General features: G+C 40.9%; 2 protein-coding genes across 3 annotated transcripts in view; one reads left to right on the forward strand and one right to left on the reverse strand.

Annotated features, from left to right (window-relative positions):
- Insyn2a (inhibitory synaptic factor 2A) overlaps positions 1 to 7608 on the forward strand; it is a 57551-nt gene extending 49943 nt beyond the window's left edge. For both annotated transcript variants that reach the window (XM_010620813.3, XM_010620821.3), the window contains one exon: positions 5040 to 7608. In XM_010620813.3, the coding sequence (XP_010619115.1) occupies positions 5040 to 5223 (184 nt within the window). In that variant the 3' untranslated portion in view covers positions 5224 to 7608. The remainder of the gene's footprint in view (positions 1 to 5039) is intronic.
- Dock1 (dedicator of cytokinesis 1) overlaps positions 1 to 23883 on the reverse strand; it is a 523445-nt gene that overhangs the window by 304559 nt on the left and 195003 nt on the right. The window contains exons 28-29 of the mRNA XM_033761232.1: positions 16183 to 16310; positions 14227 to 14322 (exon numbers count right to left, since the gene is read on the reverse strand). Of these exons, the coding sequence (XP_033617123.1) occupies positions 14227 to 14322; positions 16183 to 16310 (224 nt within the window). The remainder of the gene's footprint in view (positions 1 to 14226; positions 14323 to 16182; positions 16311 to 23883) is intronic.

Genomic DNA, 23883 nt, shown 5'->3' on the forward strand with positions numbered 1-23883 from the left:
GAATTGCAGGAGGGATGAGAGTCGGGTTTTGTCAGGTGTGTGGCTTGGCCTGCTGTAGGAATGATGGCTGCCAGCCATGTGTGAGAGGACAGAGAAGCAGGTGGAGGAAAAGAGTCAACTCTGGACATCCTGCGTTGATCGTACCCCTCAGATTTTCTGACAGAGTTGTGTTCAGTAAAGAGTGGTGGCTACTTCGGGACCTGGTTCTTTATACCTGGAGGGGTGGCCAGGACCACAGAGATAAAAGGAAGCCTAAAAAGAAAGAACATGCCTAAATTCCCCCACATACAAGAAAGAGCCAGGTAACATCAATTGCTGTGGGCTGGAGACATTATTTGTCCTATCCAAAGCCATGCTGGCTCTCTGGGCCCCACACGGCTGCTCCTTGGAAATACCCTCTGAGTGAGAGTAAATCTCGACCATCATTTCACAGCCAAGGGAACGCAGGTCACCAAGGTAAGCTGATTTATCCACAGTGGCAGAGTGTGAGTCAGTACAGAGCCTAAGTTAGCACCAGGGACTCTGTGATCTAACTCTAAGAGAATTAAAAGCAGAGGCCTCAGATCCCCAGCCTGCCAAGCCACATGGCCTTCCCTGGATGAAGAAATCAAAATTTCAGGTTTTCTTCCACTCCAGAAAACAAGCAAGTGCTTGCAAGCCAAACTCATCTGCTTCTAACTCTTAAAAGTGCTACATGGAAAAGACTGGAGAAAGAAGAACCAGGGATTTAGCTCAGTGGTTCGGTGGACTGCCTTGCAAGCGCAACAACCCGAGTTCAATCCCCGGGCTACCCCCGCAAAAAAAAGACTGGACAAAGATTGTATAATGCAATGCTGATTGTCTTAAATCAACCTGAGGAGTCAGTGACAGGATGGATGGAAATAAGTGGGGCCTGTGTATTTATAGGAGCATCAGACAAGTAGAGAAGAAAACTGGAGAAGCAAGAAGGATCCTTTTCTTCAGCACCCCATGAAGTGTTTGGGAGATGTATTACTATGCAACATAGCACAGCCCCCAGTGAAAGAACAGCCTGAGATTTAGGGCAGATTTTTACTTCTCTGGAAATTATTTTGTAAGATGGTCTTCATTCTTAAAATTCACTTTTAGCACAAAGATACTAACCATGAAAATTAAATCCACTCTCCAGATGGTTTTAATCATGCATACAATGTATCAGAGAGAGTTTAGCCAAGGTTGAAGCATATTATTAGATGGTTCAAGAAGGATAGTGGCAACAAGGGCAAGGAGAGAAGAGATACAGCAGCCCATAATAGCCACTCCTGAACACACATCTTGTAAATATGCCCAGTAGCCCAAGGACCTTGCTGTTCTCTCAACACAATCTGCAAGCTTTATCTGATTTCGGCATTAGGGGAGATGATGCCTTATCCAGATAAAGTCGGTCTGGCCCCAGCCCTCAGATTTATGCTTTGGAATTAAGAGTCAGGACTTTTTCCAGGGTTCTTATCCTACTGAGGAATAAGCATTCCACATGACATACACAGCCCTGGCCTAAGAATTACAAAGACTGGATTGCACCTATGAGCTGGGCAGCCCACCAGTGGCCCCCTGCCTCAAGTAGTACTAGACAGCGAGACCCAAATGATTGCAGGGAATCCTAAGACTTCCCATCTGCCTGGATGGCTGCAGTAGAAGCTCTGGTGCCAGTACCACCCTGGAAAAAAAGGTCAGAACCGTGTGGCAGATACATACTGCCTTTGATGACACATAGAAGTGACATCAAAAAAAGAAAAAAAAAAACACCACGTGACATAAAAAACAAAACAAGAGCTTGGACCCATATACTACTCCAGTCCACAGGAAAAATATAATGAGCCCCCCACCTTAGCCTAACACCAGGAGCAGCCGGCCACTTGCAGGTGTAAACTGCTGATGCCACTAGTGATGCCCCTGCAGACATCTAGCAAGAGAGAATGGGAAACCTGGGTGCAGGAACTGGGCTCCAGAAGATCCCAGTGTGTGCTAAGCAGAACATGTTCCAGTGTTCTCCCATTCGGTGCTGATAGAGGAGTGGGGCTACATGCTCCACCTGCAAGGAGTCACCCCTCCATAATAATCCTATGAGTACAAGAGGAGGCAGGGGGGTGGAGGAGGCAGTGACAATATCACTGACCACAACGGAACAGGTCAGGCAAGCTGGGTAAAAAGTCAAGACAAAGCCTGCTGTTAAGGCTCTGTTTCTGTGTATTCCTTCTGGACCTATGACTTAGGCAGCTACAGCATAGGCCTTTTCTAGGTGCTGGGAACAGGTAATGCTTTTCCCTGGTCATGGCACCTGCATTTGGGAAAATGGAGGCAAGATAATAGAGAAATGAATAAAGGTTAATTCATATAAGGAACTCAGAAAGAATAGAGGACAGAGGATCTATGGGGGGGGTGGGTCAGACAGCATGGAAGGTATGTGTAAATAGGGGATAACAGAATGGGGAGTGAGTGGCCAGCCATGTAGAGAGCCAGGAATGGTGTTCTCAGTAGGAAAGGTATGACAATGAAGGAGACAAGGAGAAAACACTTAGAAAAGCACCACCCCTATCTGTGTGTTCAGGCAGCAGGCACAGCCTGGTTCTCTAATGTTAAAGTGAAAGCCACAGTGTGGGCCACTGCTGCTCCAGTAGGTGGCCCTGGGCCCTATCTGGACCAATTCAGTGGCCAACAGCAAGGGAGGTTGTACACAGAGCTGTCAAGTGCCCAGGAATCTCTGGGTCCTCTCTTCCCACAAGGACAGCAGGTATTGCTTTCTACTAGCCACTTGGCTATAAAAACATGGGGACTTTTGTTCTGTGGCAGCCAGAGCTGATCAGACTCCCAATCCTGTGATAGTACTCTGTCCAGCCACTGTCTGCTCTAGACTATTGATCTGGTATGCCCCTTCCTCCTTAAAGTCCCAGCAGACAGAAGCATACAGTTTTGCACAGTGTTCCTACCTAACAGCCAGCACACTGTGCCTGGCCGAAGCAGGCATCATCCTAGAAGTAGAAGCACTGCAACCTGAATGCTACAGATGGAGAGGAAGAGCGTGGCTCATGGTTGCCACATTGACCACAACTACTGACATTTCCCCAGGTGTCCCCACAGAGTTCGGATCACCCTCCAGTAACAAGTCACCCCCTCTGCAGCTGCCCAGAGAAGTGTACTAGGGTAGTGCAAACAGCAATCCACTTGACAGATAGAGTTGAGTCATGTTGTTAACAAGGACTCCTATCAGATTACTCTGTGATTACCTCGTTCTGCAATGTGATAAATTGCTTAATAACTGGATTCCCAATGTAGCTGCTTAATGGGAATTCAATAATGACAGTTACCCTGGATTGTACTGTTAGCCTAGCAAATTTGAGCACCAAGCCTCTATCAACATAACTCAAAACCCATCTGGGATAGGTGAAATGGCTGTGACCTGGATGCACTTCCAGTATTCACCAAACACCTTGATAATATTTGTCTCCTATACCCAACATGCCACATGTCACAAACTCGACATAAATGTCATTTTCCTGTTTAACTATCCAACTAGAAGAACAGGTATCTTTATGAGATTACTCTTGTTCCCATTATAAAGTTAGTGACCAACAGATAAGTAAAAATGAAAGATAGCAGTATTGGATCAGACAGTTTAGGAACCTCTTTCATGGCCTTTTTGTTTTTTGTTGGTTTTTTTTTTTGGAGTGTGTGTGTGAGGGATCCTCACAAAAAGCCACAATTTGTTAAGAAAAGAATTATTACCTCTCCTTGAAGTGGAAGTAAAAAACTTAAAGAGCATAAGGGGCTTAACTTGAAGCCCCACTCCTACCTCCTATACCAGGGCAGAAATCCCATGTTCTTTCTGTGGCATCACCTCACAGAGCTGAGGCTGAAATTTCAGAGATGAAGTACAGCCTAAGATCTGCATTCTTCATAGCTGTCTCCAAGAGAGACTGCCACCACTATCACATATTCTAGAGTAGCAATACTAGTGTTCATGAGGTTTTATTCTATTTCTATAAACGGTGATATATCAGAAAGAAGCCTTTGAAATGGGGGAAAAATTAAGTCCTGTTTTAGATGCAGAGCGTAACTGGCCATAAACTTTTCTATTTTTTTTTTTGAGTAACTATTTTGTGTGTGTGTGTGTGTGTGTGTGTGTGTGTGTGTGTGTGTGTGTGTGAGAGACCTGGAATGCTCCTTTCTTAAAGACATGGCAAGAAGGGAGGACTCCAAACAAGCTGACGGTATTCTTCAGAAAAACTTCCTAAGAAACAACATCTGTTTTTAAAAATCACCTTTAATCTCATCTTTCTGACACAGACATCACCACTGGTAGAAATCCTTCCACCTAGCTACACATTTGCACACTAGGGCTCCGGTGTTGTAATTACAGTTTTGTATTGCCTTTACCAAATACACTATCTGTATTGCTTCCTAAAAACAATGTTTGATAACAACAAGTAACATTCCATGGTGTTGACTCGATAAACACACTGCTCCTGCTAGCACAGGTTTGACACTATGGCTCTTGGGAGCTTTCCAAGGAATGAGATTTTGCAAGGAGAATATAAGCTAAGGTCATTCCATTTCACAATGGTTTCAGGTAAGATAAATAGATTTCTCTGCCCTATGACAAGTTGGACAGAACCAGAGCTCATATTAAAGTGACTTCTGCCTAAACCTGTTTGGGTTATCTGTTTTGTCCCATGAAGCACATGTGGACAGTGTATGGATAAACAGTGAAGTTATTTGTATTTCTTATTTTTCATTTCAACATAATATATTTTATACTTTGGCACTGTGTACATTAATCAAACTTTAAAGGTTCACCCATAAAAGTAAACAAGTTACTTTCCAAAGCCCTGTTTGAAACATTTCACAGCACTATACAGCAAAAACATAACAGCGAACTGCTTAACGTTAAACCATAAAATCAGGTTCTAAACAAAATATGAATGATCATTACCTTGGTATGATATTCCTGAATTTTGCTCTCCCTAAGGGGAATTCTGATAGTGGGAAGATCAAGCACTGAATTCTTCATTTTCTCTTTCTAGTGTGGAGCTGGATTTTAAGCAACAAGAAGACAAACTCCAGCCCATACTGAGGAAACTGCATCCCATTGAGGAAACTCAGGTCGCACCTTCGCCTTACACTCAGGAGACTTCCTCCTCAACGCCCAAGCAAAAATCTAAAACTGAGTCTAAAAAGCACGGAAGATGGAAACTCTGGTTCCTTTAAAACTCTTGATGTGTGGAGTCTCGAGGCCGTCTTTAAAACACACTGGAGTTAAGTCAATCCTGTTCCAAAGAGGAACTGGATCCAGGGAACTGCGGTGCCAATACACGCACTCCCTGCTTCTCGCCCTGCGTACCAAAAAGGCCTTTTGTATCAACAGATCATTAACAGAGCAAGGGAATAAATGTTACACCTTGCCAGCTGTTCTTTGCAGTTCACTGATGTGGGATGTAAAATCTGAAATGAAACTTAATGTAGTCAAAGATGATAAGTAAAATTCTATCCCCTTCCCTCCCAGATCTACAAGTATTACGTTTCCAACCTGCAAAATGCCAGGCTGTCACTCTGTACACAGCTAAAACTCATAGTTATTTCCAAGCCTTTATTTTTTTTAAAATAACAAGAAGAAAACGCAAGCCTTATGTTTGCAAAGGACTTCATTTTTATGTTTCATTTTGCAAATAAGCAGGGGGTGAGTGCGATTTTCAGCACATCAAATTCCGGAGAAAGCACAATTTTTTTCAAGTGGTCAGAGACCATGAATAATCTTTAAAATGTGACTCTATGTATATTTGCCTTCATGTGCTGTAGCGCTAAACCAAGTGAACACGTCTCAGTGTCACATTGACACCTCAAATTTAGCATCCTCTTCATCTCCAGACCTTCAACATGTTTACTCCTCATCTTCCAAATAGCCACCAGCCAGGAGTCCCCCAAAGTCAAAACATGCCTTTAATCACTGCAAGTTGACAGGGTCAGAGCTATTGGACATTAAGCTTTCTTAGATCTCGTTTTTAATCTTTTGGTACCCAAAGGCCAAATGATAGATTCTGGCAAGAATTTGAAAAATGTAGAGATACACAGTGGATAATTCACTCACCAATAAATCACAAGCTCCTGCACCATGACAGAAAGTGTTTCTGCGGATCAATCCTTGACATTGTTCGCCCTATAAACGCAGCCAAACATTTTATATAATTCATTATGCTTTGTAACAACTGTGCAAGATATGACCATCTCAAAAAGAAACTGTGTTTTGTTTAGCTGCTACCAATGGACAAACTTAATGTCACCAACATTTAACCTATTAGTAAGTTGTACTCAACGACATACTTAGGGGAAAGCTGTGAATCAAGTGTTTTTAGGTATTTTTAAAATCCACAGTAACACTTGGAAATCTCTCTTGATTGCGCATTGCAATGTAAATCTTAGTTCCTTTATTTTTTCACTCATTCCTTTGCACCTTTGCAGTATCTTTTTATAGAAATCAAAATCCCCTAGACTATTAATGACTTTGTCTATCAATTTTTTGCTTTTCACAATAGGAAGGAGGGATCTTCTTTTGCCTTTTTTTGTACAATTTAAATTTTGAATAGTTTGTGAACATACCAGAAAACCTAGCCTTCAAATTTCTGTCCAGCCGTTTCATAACTGACTGTGCGCAGAAAGGCACACTTTGCTGAACAGATGCCAAACACAAGGTGTCTCGCCTTGGTAATAGGATCTCAGCCTGCTTTTCTCAGATTAGAGCTACTTCTTGCAGTCCATTTTCCTTTCAGATCAATAGCAGTTTTAGTTTAGCACGAAAGGTTTAGGTTCTACAGGAACCTGGCGAACTGCAATCCAACCAGGACTTGAAAAATAAACAGTACACCATATACATATTCTTTGGAGGTTACTTAAACAATACTACGGAGAGGTTTCTCATTTACAACACATGCATACCCATTTTGTGGAAATATGAAGTAATCAAATCCCTGGAGAGCAGTAAATAGAACTGAGAAATGATGTTGTGCAAGAAGAGTAACGAGCAAGTTGATCCTGTACCATGAGGGAAGTGCAATTGTTTCACGTAGATGAAAAAAAAATTTAAAAATGTGTTTCATGTTTTTTATACTGTTTTTAACTAAAGTTATAAAAATGTTTGCAACAAGTTATCTCTCCTATGTTTTAAGAATCCCAACCATCTGAGTGCACTGAAAAAGGGTATTAGCAGCTTCTAACTAGTGCTACACATCTGTCCCAACGCAAGGACACTGTAATACAGGACATCATAATACAGAAGGTGTCACCATTTCAAATCAGTCTAGACCAAAAAGTAAAAAGATCTGTATTTCCGAATTTAAAAAGGAACCTGAAGATAACCTAATTCAACCCTAAAAATAGAAAGTAATATCCAGAACAGAAAACAGTATTTTCGGAATCATTTCATGGTTTAATTGCAATGTATGACTGAAAGATGGTGATCCTTCTCTTGGAAAGATTGAAGTACAAACTTTGATACAAAACCAAGGTGGAGCATACAGTGTCCCTTCACATGTAGATGTACACCTGGCATTACTTATAGAAATTAAATTATACTCGTCATTAAGTTCTTTATTAATTTTTAAATAAAAAAGCAAAGGTAATGTTCTGTGTGGCTATCAAACTTACTTCATACATAGCCTTAATATTTGGGGAAAATAAAAATAAGAAAACAATACAGCAGGAAGGATGTATGGGCTAAAAAGCATTACAATGGGTCCTGGGCAGGCCAAAGCCTCTCCATCTGTGTGCTCTAGCATGAGCTTGGCCACTGAGAAGGCAGGGTACCATAGGGACTCACAGCATGATGTACTTAACTGAAGTCTGATTTTTAAAGAACCTCAAAGGAGAAGACTAAACTCATCCATTGTTGCTATGCAAATCCTCCCACAGTCCAGTACAGGCTGCTTCTCTCTAGAAGTGACATCGATCTAGTCTTCAGCCCTAGGGGACTAGCAAGCTTCTTTCACCCCTCTTCCCACCCCCAAGTGAGAGACAAATGCCCCATCTTGGCTGGGGCCCTGCCTCACCTGCTGAGACCAGCCCACCCTTGCTCCAGTACCCTCAAGGAAATGGCAGCTCTGTCACCTGGGTAGGAAACACCTTCCTCATTTCTCCCCACCCCATCATGAGTCTACAACAACAGAATCCACTTGCAAGGAAGAGGCACTGCAGATTTGAACAAGAGGCTCCTGCTACCCTCATATGTTCCTCAGAAAGAAAGAAGAGAATGAAGGCAAGTGCTGTGTGCAGAAAAGGAAGGCCCAGTGTGGCATCCAAGGGTAGGTAGGGGGAGTATTCCGTCCACATTCTATAATCAACTGTGACCCACCTACAGGTACCACCTCAAAGATCCTCTCCTATGAACTCCCAGATATAACAAGGACATTTGTTATTTTACATAGTGTTCATTGTCACACCGCGAGTATGTGACTCAGCTTCAAAAAGCAGATGTCCCGGACCTCAGCATTTGCACCTTTGATCTCAGATACTCTTTCTTCCCAAGGCCATTAGAATATACAAGAGGAAGGAACCAAGGTGCAGGAAAATCTTGCTACCTTAGAAAGAGCTTAAGCAACTGGCAGAAATTCTCTGTTCATCCTGCATGTCTGCTGTGCTGGCTATTCTATAAAGAGCTGAGTGTGCCAGGACAGCAAGATGTGAAGGGTAAGGAGCCTACGATCAACTGACAATGGCCCACTCACTGAAAGAAACCAGGAGAATGCCTTGCAACACCATTTTCCTTGAGGGATCACTGCACACATGCTATCACCAAGACACACAACATTAATTAAACTTGAGAAGACATACTGTCAAATAAATGTTTTGCTGTTTGCCTTTCACAGAAGACAGGAAAACTAGAAACAACAAAGGACTGTGAACTTTTTCATTCCATGTTGCATGTACATCAGGGCACATTTATAAAACCCACCACTGATGGAATGATGCTTTGGGAAAAATTTTATCAGCAAGTATCATTTAACTTGATTTACTAATCAAGGCAGCTTCATGGGTGCAGTGTTGCCTAAATATCACAGCAGCCACTTACCATGCCAACATATCTTCTTTTATCTGTGAGAGCTCTATTACTAGTGTTTTTGGAATGGACGAAGTGTGCAGCCAATTTACTTACAGGTGGTAAACAGTTATATGATGCAAATATAGGAAATAACATGCTATTCAGTATATAGCTTAAACTAATCTTGCTATGATGTGTAGCGTGCATTTGGGCAACGGACAGGTCATGTGAAAACTGCACATTACCTTTAAACTGCTCCAAAATTAAGCACCTTTGCAGTTTGACATGGATATACAAAAATTACAGAACATATTTTCCCCAAGCAATGGCATGATTTTTATTTCTGCTGTCCACCCAATTGGTGACCAACCTTTAAAACAATACTAGGGCCTCAGGAACATAAGAAAAACTGCTGCACCAACTCCAAATAAAAATGAACTGCTAAAGCCACTGCTACTAGCAGATAGGCATATTTTGGGATGACTTTCTGAAAGCCTTCTTTTTGAGTAAATTTACAGGCAAACTGTAATTAGAGACACTTTGTATGATGTGTATACAAAAGCAAATACATTTGAAACATTTACAATGTCTTTTCCCTGTTGCATTTGAAAGATTTTTTTTTTAAGTAGCAATTTTTAAGAGCACACTCATATTTAGACTCCATGAGAACAGACACCTCATGAAGGAGAATGAAATATCTTTGTGAAAATATCTGACTATGAGTGGTGGTCAAAAAGCCACAATTTGCTTGAAAACCTATTCTAATTTCCTGTCTCCCAAATGAAGTAGCATGTCAGTCCTTATAAATTACCCAGGCTCAAAGAAAGCACTGAATTTTCATTAATAGCAAACTCCCCAGCAATGGTGCTGCTTGCCTGGTGAAGCATTCTCCCAAATCACCAATGTCCCCAGCAGTGTTGTCCACAGGGAAAACAAAGCAGTGTCCATCACTTGAGTCCATGAGTCAAGAGGCTCCAACTGGTCACAAGAGTCACTTGAGAATCCAGGCAGAATTTCTCCCTTCCCTAAATCTGCTTCCATGAGTTTTCCAAGGGAACCTTTCCTTGGAACAGGCCCACATTTCCACTTTGCTGAATTAGCAATTTTCAGTCCTCTGGTGTATATCCAGGCCAAGAAACTTTAACAGTCCTTCCTATTTCATTACATTTTCAAAAGATCCATTAACAGATTATAAATCTGATCAGTTGAAAAAAGCAACACAGTTAATATCAAAGGAGAAAGTACATTCCTATGTATTAATCATCGTGCCGGTCTCCATCATAGCCTTGTATATAACTAGGAAAGATGCCTGGAATGAGGGGCAGCAAGTCTCCCCCAAATGGCTGGTCTGGCACCTGCACACCACACAGGGGGCTCTGCCCAACCACACACCCCCTGCTCAGATCCACACATGCTGATCAAGATGTTGCCTTATGCCAAGGACCTGGATAGCCTTTCAAATAGGAAAATAAAAGTAAATGTGACATCAGACTTAACATAAAACTAATTATTTTACTCAAGTATATCACAGAATCAGACTACAGTGGAATGGAGAAAAAATGACCTTTGACTCTTATGGCAAGGTTACTGCAAAAGCTTCTGTTCCAGGCCCTGTTGTCAGCAATCACATGATCTACAATTCAACAACTGCCAAGTGGAGTTGTGGTTTTGTTTTTTAGCGTAATATTTATGATCATGGGACATTTTTGTCCTATGCATGAAATACATTTTAACATCCATTTCAAATATAATGCAAGGTGCGGTTTTTATAAAATATCACAGACTCAGACGAAAGAAGCCTCACTGTGTGTATCATAGCTTATCAGCTACATGTGAAATCTCTGGTTCTCTATTCCTCACATAACCAGACAGGGGAAACAGAAGTCCAAAACAGCATTCTCCATTAGCATCATACTCAGATGGAAAGAGGTCACATTTTTAGTATTATTGTAGACAATATGATGGAGTAAATCATTTAGAGAACCATATCTTTTCAAAAGTATTTTAATCACTTTAATTTTTCTTAAAGTCCATTTCAACAATTATTTAAAACTTTCCAGCTTATTCACTTTTAAAATTTCCAATATACTTATTCAAAAAGGAGTAACGCATGAAGATTGAAATGTCCCAGTTCTAAGGAAATGCTACAGCTGACTCAAAACAAATCTATAAGCTATTGCCTGCTCTTTTTCCATCCTTCTAGGCCCATTGATTAAGGTTTTGTCCACCTTGTCAGGGATGTTTTTGCCCTGATCTCCCTCCAATCTAAATTCACAGAGCAACAGTGACATTAAGTCCAATCACCTACATCTGACACAAATTGGGAGGGCAAGGTTAAGCATATTAATCAAGGAAAACCTTTCAGTCTTACTCCGTTGACTTCAAGAGAGGACATGGTTTGGTGGATGACTGAATGATCCTTCTCAGGGACTTGCATTTTAAGTGGCAAATACCATTCTGGAAATATTTTAATGTTGTCATCACTCATCAAATAATTATAGTTTATTCAGACTATTTCTTTTTGAGGTTTAATAACAGTTTAGTTTTACAGATATAAATGCTGAAATTGCAGAGTAGTCAGCTTAAGACTTCAATCTACTTCCTGTCTCTTGAGACTGTTTCAGAGGGTCAGGGCCAGGGCATGAAGGGTGGAGAACACTCTGGATGAGGCACTAAGGCTAAGTTGATCCAGACCCTGACAGTATCTTGAACCCGTGCCAACCATCTAATATGAAAATGGCTACCAATTCTACCTCCCAGCTATCCTGGAGTTTGGTCCCATGGACATGACACAAGGTAGACCATAGAAAGAAGCTTATTTCCCTGGAAAGCTGCCTCCCTGACTAGGGTAGGCATCAGGAAGCAATGCATAGCCTGCTGTGATACCTGTTGAAATGGGCCACAGTCCGCAGCACCACGTGTCTTAGCCTCATAGCACAGGCTGGGAACAAACTCTAGCACCACACCCAGGCTCCACACCACTGCTGCCATGTTTGGTGAAGAGTCCGGATGATTTTTTCTGTCTGTAGGACATTTTTTGGAGCCACATATGCAGGGTGAGGGTGGGAACTAAATGAGAATCTTCCAGTTATACAGTGCCCCGCCCATAAATAGGTGCTCAATGAAGAGTTCCTATTTTTGTTGCTACTGTTAACATCATCGCTGAGATAGGAGAAATTTCCCAAAGACATCTTGGACTACATGGTCTAAGACGAAGCATGATGTCCTGCATGCTCCAGTCTATCCTCTGATCAAGCTATAACCATGTTTTATAATTTCTTCACATTCTAAAGTAGCTGTCCAAATTTTTATGAGCTTTCTCTTTGTCCTCCTCTGCCCTGTTTGGTTGCTGGCCAGTCAGCTATTAATCAAGTGAACACACACCTAGAAGCAGTCCCTAACCAGAAAGCTGGGGAGCTAGCTCAGTAGTACAGCACTTGCCCAGAATATGCCAGGTCTTGGGTTATAGCAAAAGGACTGTGTCCCCTTAACCAAAGGCAAAACACTAGTCCTCTAACCAGAGGTAGGGCAATGTCTCCCTTACTAGAGGCAGGACTATCCCACCCAACCAGAGATAGAAACATGTCACCCTAACCAAAGGCAGGTCTGTATCACCACAACCAGAAACAGTACAATGTTTTCCTAACTACAAGCAAGACTACCTCACCAGTTAGCTTGTCTCCATATCTGCCATCTCTCTCTCCTGCCCACCAGGCAGAACACTCCAGATGTCCTTTGCTCACTCAATGTGATGCCTTGGGTGGTATTGTCTGGTTTCCGCAGCATCTCTAATCCAGGCCTATCCAAGAAGGATCACAGCAGAAATTCATAACACTTGGTGATGCTTCAAGCCACACGCCATTCACTGTACCCCCGACTTGCCACAAGAGCAGATGCAAAGTGTACACAGAGGCCAGGAATACCAAACCTCAGGGCTACCCCCGGGGCCACCAGTCCCCCTGCACAGGACTCAGTCTCCAGTCAACAGTAAGCATGCCGAGGGGTTCTAGATTCTTGAAAAGAACAGCCATGATGAAGAATATGAAGAAACAGAAATATTTACATGCATATAACAATGGAAAAGTCTACTGCAAAGAAAGTTAATAGAAATATTGTATTTCCTAATTCAAACACACATAATCCAAATTAAAAGGAGATATTTTTAAAAGGAAAAATTGAATCACAGCATGTCCTGAAATGTTGAGACAAGAACTAGACTATTTCACTAGATGGAAACATATTCAGGCCATATTTCTTGGCCTTCTGTGCAAGTGAGCTGATAGACTCACAATGGCACGGTACCGAGATACGAGCCACAGACACAGAGCCAAGCCCAGTGCTGTACTCTGGCTGTGCTGTCCACTTAGCTGTTCACTCCCCAGATATCCCAAAGAACCAAGATCCCACACCACGAAAGATCAATGTGCCTTGTCTGTCTGCCCGTAAAAAATATGAAAATGAATGGTCTTTCCGTTCTTTGATTAGGAAAGTGTCACCACCCCACCGCACAAAGGCCATTCCACAACAGTTAGATGGTAATGTATATTACAAATGACAAATGGTAAATGAGATCTATGCGTAGGTCTTTTGCCTAAATAATCAAACTTAATAATACTGGGGGAAGGAAGGAAGTAATAAAGAATGGGAAGAAGAAGGGGAAGGCACCATGATCTGAACTTAGAAAGATTATCTAAATTATACTTAAAATATTCTTGCAAAAATTAATAGTCTTCCAATTATAACTACTATGTATTAAAGAAACAGCCTTAACAGATTCAAGTAGACAATAAAATAGCCACGTTGGAATACCTCAATTACTTTTTAAGGTCCTTCATAAAATTTTATTAATAGTACCTTATATGTAAATATAAAGAAACTGCCAGCAGAATGGGGACTTAGAAGAAAATAAATCTGTTTTCCTAGAAGTAATGAGAAATCTAGTACCAAATGTTTGCTTACCCTCTAACTTTGACACTTGCTTCCAGAATCGTGGAAAAATAAGTGCATATTCTATACCCAGACTGTGTTGTAACTGCTCACTATATTTTAAGAAAATAAGCTCATTTTCCAAAGGCAGTTGGATAAGAACCAGATGGAATTTGGGGTTGGGTAATAAATGTCATTCCTGGGAAGATGCTCTCAGCCACAGTTAAGCACCCAAGCATATGTCACTGAGCACTTACAATAAGTTCAGAATCCCGCCCCATGGAAATGACGGTTCGGTTCACCGTACGAAGCAGTTTCTCCATGATGATCTGGACGTGTCTCTGCGTTGGCCCCTGAAGGAAGAGACGCCAATGAAAACCAACACAAAAGACAGATACAGTCATGCAAGCCCAATGGTTGTCACTGAATCCACTTACCCTGCAAAAGTAAATCAATTATAACCCTTAACAAGATGAAAAATGGACCTTGTCAAAAGCAAAAGCCTTTACAAAGAAAATTCAGGGCATTTTATTAATTATAGTCCATTAATGATAATTTGTTATACAATCACTGTCATTTAAATTAACCTTAAAACTAAAAGTAAATCCAGTTAAACAATATTTATGATCCTCGATTAGACCACCAATTTAGTTTTGTAAAGATTCTTGGCCACCTGTTAAGTGGGGAGCAGGCAGATACATAACCCCACACTCGAGCATGTTTCAAGTCTCACTAAGCCACACAGATAGAACACAATGCTTAAATATAATTTAGTAAACTATCTAAAATTCACACTACCATATAATGTCTTATCAGTAAAAACATCTCTCTCTTATTTAGTGTGTGATGGGACAGTGGATTCATCTCCATGAACTGTGACCTGATTAGAGGTGTGCTAAGGCCCTTTCCTGTAGTCAACTTCCACCCAATCTTATGCCTTTTTACCCAATCTTTTCCCCAATCAGGTAAGTGAAGGACTTGGAATGGAACCACTGGAGGCTGGCGTTGGGTGAAGCTTCTACAACCTGTCCAGAAAGGTGATGTTCGCAAGAGCTAAAGTCACCACCATCATCATACACAGACTGAATCTGATCTCTTACAGCAAGAGCACTAGCCAGGTTTGGAGAGAATAAGCCAATGCTGAAGAGGACTGGCAACCAGGAATGTCTCTGAGTGCCAGCCAGAAAGATGTCCAGGTCAGGAAGGTGGGAGCTCAGAACATGCCCCTGTCTCCTTAAAATCCTTTAAAAAAAGGGGGCTAGGCATAAAGACGGGTAGAGCCCAGTTCCCACCTTTCCAGACACACCAGGAAAATGGATGACACATGCATGCGTACATGTATATAGACACATATGGTGTGCTGGGGATAGCAGGGGGAGGGTAAGGCTTTATAAGTGCTTACACTGACTTCTGGTCACCAAAACAGGAGACAGAGGAACAAGCACAGGTTTAGAAATTGGAAAGAAAATTCCAGAGCTAAAAAAGCACTAGGGGTGTCTTCCTGCAGGGCAATAACAGAAAGCTGTTCTTTTCTTTATAACTCACAGAAGCACCCTTGGTTTGAAAGAAGACAGAAATAGAGGGGCTGAGGGGGAGAGCTTTGTGCCTTTATTGCTTTAATAAAAATAAGACTTACAAGAAAGAACAGAGGCAATTAGCTAACGTTTAGCATCAAATTCTTTTACCTAACCTTAAGAATTAAAATGTAAGCCTTCGGAAGCATTTTACTAAGAAAATACCAGGATATAAAAAAAAACTGACTTCAATGCAGAAAGATAAATACTGTAATAATCACGATATACAAATAAAAATGATTTAAGGCTATAACTCCATCCTTAAAGAGAGAAAAGAAGAGACTAAGCCTCAAAATTAAGGCCAGCATTATTCTTGTTGTTTTGCAATCATAGGGATTGAACCCAGGATGTTCACACTGAGCTATATCCCCAACCTTTTTTATTTTATTTTTTGAGAAAAGACTCCATTAATTTGCCCAGGCTTGGCTTGAACTTGTGTTTCTTTCCCCTCAGCCTCCCAGAGCACTAGGATTAAAGACACGCACCATCATGCCCGGCTAAGGCCATTACTGTTAAAATAAATCATTTGTAACACTGTAACATGTGGCATGTGGCAAGTGGCCGGGGCTTATGCAAATGGCAAGATGTAGCTGCCTGTGCAGTCCTAGAAGGCAGACAGCCAATCAGCCCGTCACTCACCACATCTTTCCTATAAAGCACCTCCAGGATATTGCTGAGCAGCTGGCAGCAGGCCTCCAGGTCCTCCTGTCTCTCCAGATGGTACTTGAGCTGCTCGGTCATCATGGGAAGCAGGATCTCTCTGCAGTCTACATGGGACACAGGGTTGCCAGTCAGTGGGAGAGCCACCAACACACAGCACATGTATGCAAGAAGCCTGTGTGCCTTTCTCCAAGTGTTTTGCATTCACATCCTGCGAAATGGGAACTGACAACTGGAGAGGGCCAAATATTGGTCTACATCACTTCTATTGCTATGTCAACAATTTACACAATCATTCACATGTACTTGCATATACGCATGTACCTCCGTGTAAATACAGAACACGATAATTCACAAACATATATAACGTATATAAACACACATATACATATATCCCATGGTGTGTGTATATAAACACAAATATAACCACAGATGTTGCATTATTCTTTTCTATTATAAATTCACTGATTTGTAATATTAAAAAAATACATCCTACGCCAAAAATTATTCTAACAGCAGATAGTCTAATAGCAGTAAGAGATTTTGAAAAATAAAACAATAACGAAATAGATATAAGATTAAAGATGAAAGGAAATTCCTAATTGTTTCTTGCAAATGGGAAATCCAATATAAAACTAGCATCAGCCACTCTCCAACATGGCCTATCTGTTTCTAACACCAGTTATGTATTTTAACATTAGCATGGTTATTACCACTTCCTTTAAGATGCAAAGCAGAAGAGAGGCAGCAGCGCTCTGCAACATTAAATAGGTGTAGCTGAGTTTCAGGACTGTACATTTCAGGGCTTCCAACATTCATAATACATAAAAACATGTTTTGCATTAATGTTTCCTAAAATTTTTATGTAAGAAAAAAGCAGGCAATATTGGAATGGTTCCTGTAAGTATTCAGAAAGACACTCAGAACTTTCCCAAGGACAACACCGTTAACAAAGGATTTAGTAGAGACAGTCTCAGAGCGCAGGCAAGGAGAAAGATTCAGAAATAACACAAATCCTTCTGCTCCATTTTCCCAGCAGGCTACATGTGGGCAGATCACGCCAAAGCTTGCCTCAAATTTCCTCTGGAGTTCTGTCCAACAAATATGTGAGTATATGGATTTAGCTGTTGATGTCACAATTAAAATAATCAATCCTTGGGCAGAACTAATGCATGAGATGCTAACTGTCGCACCACTTCTGGGAAAAGGCCAGGTCAGCCTTGCTGGTGATGATGTCTGGAGATGGCTGGGGTCCTGCAGGAGGTCAGGGACACAAAGCACCACATACAGAGGTGAGGCTGTCTGAAGGACCAGGAGGGCCGCTTTGTGCCTAAACTTTTAATGTCAGAGAGGACTTGAACCAATTCCCTTATCTTCTCACTGAACCGTACTGTGATATCCATGAAACCACTGAGGTCCTCATAGAGAGGACCATGGCCCCCCGAACTTGAGTGAAGTGATTTATAAAATCTGAAATGTACTATTATCCCTGCAAGAGACTGTGGCAGTGTAAGAACCACCCAGAGACAAGGAGAAACCAAGCAAAACAGAACTAGAAAGTTAAGCCATGGGACTAAACCTAGACAAAAAACACTAACACACTCACTGGTATTTCCACAAATACATCAAACTCCAATATTCTTCCTGTGAAACACCAACATTCACAAACTACATCAATTCTCAATAACTAGATCTACTGTCTGTAACTACATGTAACATCCAGTGTAGGCCAGCACTCCAACCATCGCTAGAAAGATTCCGTAACAAACGATACCCAAGCCCAGCCCAGCCATACCATCTCCTTCCATATGGTCCCCACTCAGCATCTCCATGAGTACTCTCTCCTTTCTTCTAGAAACACATGGCTTCTAGATGCCTACCCTCCTCAACACAGGGCAAGCCACCACTCTGCAGAACAAGTCAATTTCTAAGGAATCTCAGAAGGAGAATTTAGTGCCTCTACAACCTAGCAAGTAATAGTAACCCCTGACAATGTAACTAAGAAAAAAATCAGTGACATAGCTTAGCAAGGTTGTGTTATGAAGCCAGCTTAGCAGAGGCACAAAAGAAAGCTCATTCTAAAGGCTGGAAAATAAAGGCTGGAAAGAAGAGTGTCCATGAATGGAACTGGAAAAACTGAGCTGGCTCTTCATGCTGTGGTACTCAGATGTCCTGGCCTACATCTGTACGTTACAGCCCCATTTCTTTGTCATGCTAGATAGGCAGGTGTGGATTGCACTGTTCTCAGAGTTAAATGAGTATGTTGGTCTCATTTGTCAGAATTACTCCAGGGTGAAGGAGGAGATGCCTGCATGTTCATATCTGGCAAGGAAAAGCCACCAGTCACCCAACTTCCACTCAGCCCCAAAGTCTATGTCAACTATGCCTGTTAGCCAGCTTCTCCTGATAAAAAGAAGAAATACTTTTGGAACCATCATTGCCATTTTGACACTTTTAAAGGTACTCCATTTACTAAGGACCCTGAGTAAGAAGATAAAAAGGCATTTGTTGTAATCTTTTTGATGCATCAGTATCCAACTGTATCTCATCCTTCATTACCCATCCATCCATGGCAAGTGTAGTGAGGATAAGTACGGGTTGTGAAGACAAAAACAAGGCTCTGCTTGATCAATGACTTTACAGAAAGCAGCCAAACTTGCTGCTATGAAAGACCCCATGCCCCAGTAACACTAGCATCAGAAATTGCCACAAGACAGAGTTCTAGAGGTGGCCACAAAACAAGACAAGATCACCAAGAGTAAGCAGATAGATACCACATTGCCTCAAAGGTCAGAGGTCACACTGCCTCTTCTAGGGATCTCAAGCAGGCCTTCAAAAAAAGGGGGGATCACTTTCATCACTGCCTGTCACCAAGTCCACAGAAACCTATTACAAACTCCTAGGTGAGGAAAGACAAATCCTCAAAGTCCTGCAGAGAGGCTGGGAGACCAAAGCCAGAGGTAGCATGAGTCACACAGTCAGTCTTGATGGTTACCCATGACCTGTGGGCCGCTGCACATAGATCTAGATATAACAGGCCTCAAAGGCCCAGCTCCTGGCCACTTTAAACACTACTTGCTTTAACTCTGTGTTTTTCATTGCAATGTAATCTCTGTGAGAGCAGAAAGGAGTTCTAGCACAAAACCCAACATCTGACATTAACTCTGTGTGTGTGTTTGTGTTTTTACGTACGTGTTCCTTTGTTCATATACTCGACGTGGAGAAGATTCCCCTTCCTTAGAGGACAGTTTGTGAGTATCTAATTTTGTGCATGTTTGTTTTTTATCTGCAAACCACAGCAATTCACATCTGTTAAATGGTGAGCAGAGTGCTAGAGTGTGGAGCAACACAGTGCTATCTTTGGAAGACAACTGAAGGACAAACATATCATTAACAAGGCCTTGCCTACCTTTCTGAGGATACACTTTTACTAGAAAGATTCCAAACCAATCTGGATGAAAGCAAACAGGTACATGCAGAGGCATGTATGCATGTGTGCATATGTGTGTTGATTAGGTTGTTTAATTAACAATTACATGCTTAAGGTATCAAATTAAAGCATGAGTAATTGAAAGCAGGTCTATTACCCAGTACTGGCCCAGTCCTCAATAAATAGTGGCTATTAAATAGATAAATGATAGCATTTTTCAAAGGCAGACTTTTCAACTGAAATTAGATACACACACACACACACACACACAAACACACACACACACACACACACACACTTTTGGGTGACTCTACCCCATATAGTATCCAATCATTTTTTATACCCAACAACAGCAAGAGCTAACACAAGTATCCAAAAAAAATCTCATTTTTAAAGGGGTTTTTCTTATTCTGTATTTCAGTCTTCAGACTTGAGTTTTTTCAAGAAGTAGTAGGGCACACGTTTGAGTAACAGGAAGACCCTCAAATTTTATCTTACATCAAAATGCCAAATTAAGAGCATTGATAAAAGTACACCACGGCCACACAGCTTACACTGCATATCCCTGCAGCTATAAACTATGGAAAAGGAATCTCCTATCACATTACAGATGGCCCAACACAGAATCCTGAATATCCTTTCCATGCACAAAATGTAAATTCTACACGATGGTTTGCACTGATACTTTCATGAGGTCCAAATGAGATCGCCAATCAAAAAAGACCTTGTATTAAAACACACACACACACACACACACACACACACACATACACACACACACAAAGTAGCAACACATAACTTTTTCAAAACTGTGGAACTAGCCAGAAGTCTAGTAAAGTGATTCGCCCCCATGAAAAGCCTACAATGAGTTCATTCATGCACAGAAAAAATAGTAAACTCCATCCTGCTCACTTTTGGCTACAGATCTTAGCAATCTACTTAAACTCTGTAGGTCTCAATTTTTCTTATCTGCAAAATGGGGCTGCTGTAAATCTCTCACTTTTATTCTGAGAACTAAATGGTACCATGTGAATATTTAGTAAATAACACACAATAATGATAGCTGTTAAAAGCAACAGAAATAATAGCATACAAAATCTACCCTCTCAATTAAATGTGCACTAAAGAAAATCCTTCACAACTGCGCTATCCATATGGTAGTTACTGAGCACCTGGAATTTAGTTGGTGCCACTGAAGAACAAAATTTTTAATTTTATTTAATTAATATACTTTAAACTCAAATATAAAAAGTGATACTTGACTAATTATTGAAAACAACTGTTTTGAATATTGCATCTAACTTTTCAATGCTAAATTATATTAGATTATATTAAATTTTAAGGTAAAGATCAATCAACTGATGAAAATTCAGCATCCAAGTTGAGATGTGCTCCAAGTATAAAATGCACAATGGATTTCACAGGCTTAGTGTAAAAAGAGTATAAAGTATGCCATTAAATTTTACACTGAATTCACAATGTGATATTTTAGATAGAATTTGCTAATAAAATTAATTTTACCAATTGCTCTATATGATTTTTGACATGGCAACTAATATGGTAACAGTTTAAAATACGTCTATGGTTCAATTTCTGTTTTTTCTTTGACAACACACTCTTCATATACAAGGAAACATACGTTGACAATATCATTTGCAATTTCTCACTTTAATGACCTGCGGCCTCAGAGTCAAGGCCACAACTTTCTCCTACCAGATACACAATTACATGCATGTGACTTTAGGATTCTTCAGTAGATGTTAGCACCAACTCGAGGCACACTGGCAAGAAAAGCTAGAATTAGCAGTTTTCCCTGTTTTCTTTACTGTACGCAGGCAACTGAAGCAACCCAGCCACGGCAGCCAGAAAAGGAGCAGGCAGCCTGGTGGGCCCAGACTCTGTGCAAACTGGCTGTGGGATCAGTCCGGCCACTTTGCATGCCGTCCTTCCCCAGAGTGACCCACAATGATTACAGATTCCAATCATTCGACATCTGCTCATCCTTAGCATTCACGGCCAAAATGAGGATGACTGATGCTCTGGTAATGGCCACAGAATAAAAAATATTAATCTTCATAAAAGGTATTCAACAGGCATCATCGGCTTATAAATGTACAAGCAGAGTATCTGTCTCTAACCCCATTATAGCTCTACATTAAAGTAAAATACAAAAACGAAAATGAATTTGTCCATTTAAAACATTCATTTTTATGAACAATGAGTAATGTGCTTCTTAATTTTTAGTTTGGTCACATTAAACAAATGATCCATAAAGTGCATTTAATAACCCAGTGTGTGTTGCACAGAACTGAGAGCCAGAATAACACTTTTAATGAGAATTAAACAGTACGAGCCATATAAATGGGGAATGCTTGTGATTCATCTTTTATGAACAATCATCTTATTTTTCAACCATCTATGAATCCCGTAACCACATTTCAAGATGCTCAAGTGATTTTCTCCCTCCACACAAGTTCTTAAGCAGCATAAATGCAAAAGACAGTGCCAGCACTGGAAAGGGTCAGAACAGCTATCTACTTATCTGCAGATTGTCCATATGTAGGAACTGGGTGCCAGAATAAAGACATATTCAGAAATTGCATAGCTAAGTAGAAGCTGAGCCAGAATTAGACACCTGATTCCCAAGCCACAGCCCCTCAGGGTAAATGATGTACACATGTGCACATGTATGTGTTATTCAGGCACATTTACATGTCAAATGTGAAATGATTTTACTAAGAATCATTTTAATGTAACAAGTCATGAAAGCTAATAGTGCTAAGAAATAAGTGTCATTCGTGGTACATCTTTTCCTTTCTGAATATTAGCTTCCTAGTCTGTAAAATGATAAACACAAATGTTCTGAATAGCATTTCTACTCTGGCCAGCCAGCCAACACCTTTTAAAGTATTCTGATCAGAACACTGCCACTCGGCTACATGCTGAAATGGTCAGAATTGTGGCAATTTGCAAATTCAGCCTTGAGGTACCTCAATATCAAAGAATTGTAATTGAGAGGCTGACAGAGTAAGTAAAAAAGATAATGGGAGCGAGAAGGAGGGGCACGGCAACATTTAGACTATGGAACAATGGAGAAATAGTTGTCCCATGATATATCTTCTGAATGCTGCCATGAGACCTTGCAAAATAGGAGCTAACTTTCAGAAGGAGAGCTGTGGGACAACAGGTATTCTGTATTCTCTATTTTGGAGAAATGTAACAGGGGATCAAATTTACATTTCTACTGCAGTAACACATTAACATGTCAAGAGAAGTGAAAGAAGAACCAATAGAGGAATATCATAAAAGAATCCTAGTCATAAGTAGTGTGTGGGGGGGTTAGATTCAGTATTACATACCTTTAATCCCAACTTTTCAGGAGGCTAAGGCAGAAGAGTCAGTTTAAGGCCAGACTAGGCAACTTAGTGAGATACCATCTCAAAATAAAAAGGGTTAGAGATACAGCACAGTGGTCCAGTGTGTTCCTAGCATTCATGGGGCCGTAGGTTCAATCAACTAATCAATGAAGAAAAAAACAGACAAATAAAAAACAGGAAAAGAGTGTGGCAAAGACTGGTCACACAGGGAAATTAACTGTTAAAATGGATGGACTGGGTAAATTCAGAAGGAACTTTACAGGTCTGCCAGGCCACAGAAAGAATCTTATCATATGGAAGATGAGTAAACAAAGAAAGAATATATGGGGCAGAGGATGAGGTATGAATTATTTTAACCAGGAGGATGAAAGTAACCAAGAAAGCACGTCTTTGTCACTGTGGGTCTACATGTACACACCCTACGTGGTTGCCCTAAAAATGAGATGTCTTCATTCAAAATGTGGCCTGTCCAGCTCATCTTAGACAAAGAATGTGACCTCAGGGAGAAATTTATGCACAACCAAATGAATGGCGTTATGAAGCAAAACACTGAAGACTCAAGCTGACCTGGGGCTCGTCCCACTGTCCCAAGAAACATATCATGCAGATTCACAGCTAAGCGCTAAGGACCAGAAGAAGGCATGGACTAGAGGATTGAAGGACTTGCTCTCCTAATGCCAAGTATGTGCAAGAATAGTTTTAGAACTGTCAAGGTAATCTTAAGATTGTCTGTTCTGGGCCAGGGATTTAGCTCAGTGGTTCAATGGTTCAACTGCCTGCTTCACTAGCACAAGGTCCCAAGTTCGATCCCAAGTACCAAAAAAAAAAAAAAGATTGTCTATCCTTGCATTCAAAATCAAGCAATGGAGACAG

Source organism: Fukomys damarensis, unplaced genomic scaffold, assembly GCF_012274545.1.
Source record: "Fukomys damarensis isolate Sample0158 unplaced genomic scaffold, DMR_v1.0_HiC HiC_scaffold_8, whole genome shotgun sequence".
NCBI classification, from domain to species: Eukaryota; Metazoa; Chordata; class Mammalia; order Rodentia; family Bathyergidae; genus Fukomys; species Fukomys damarensis.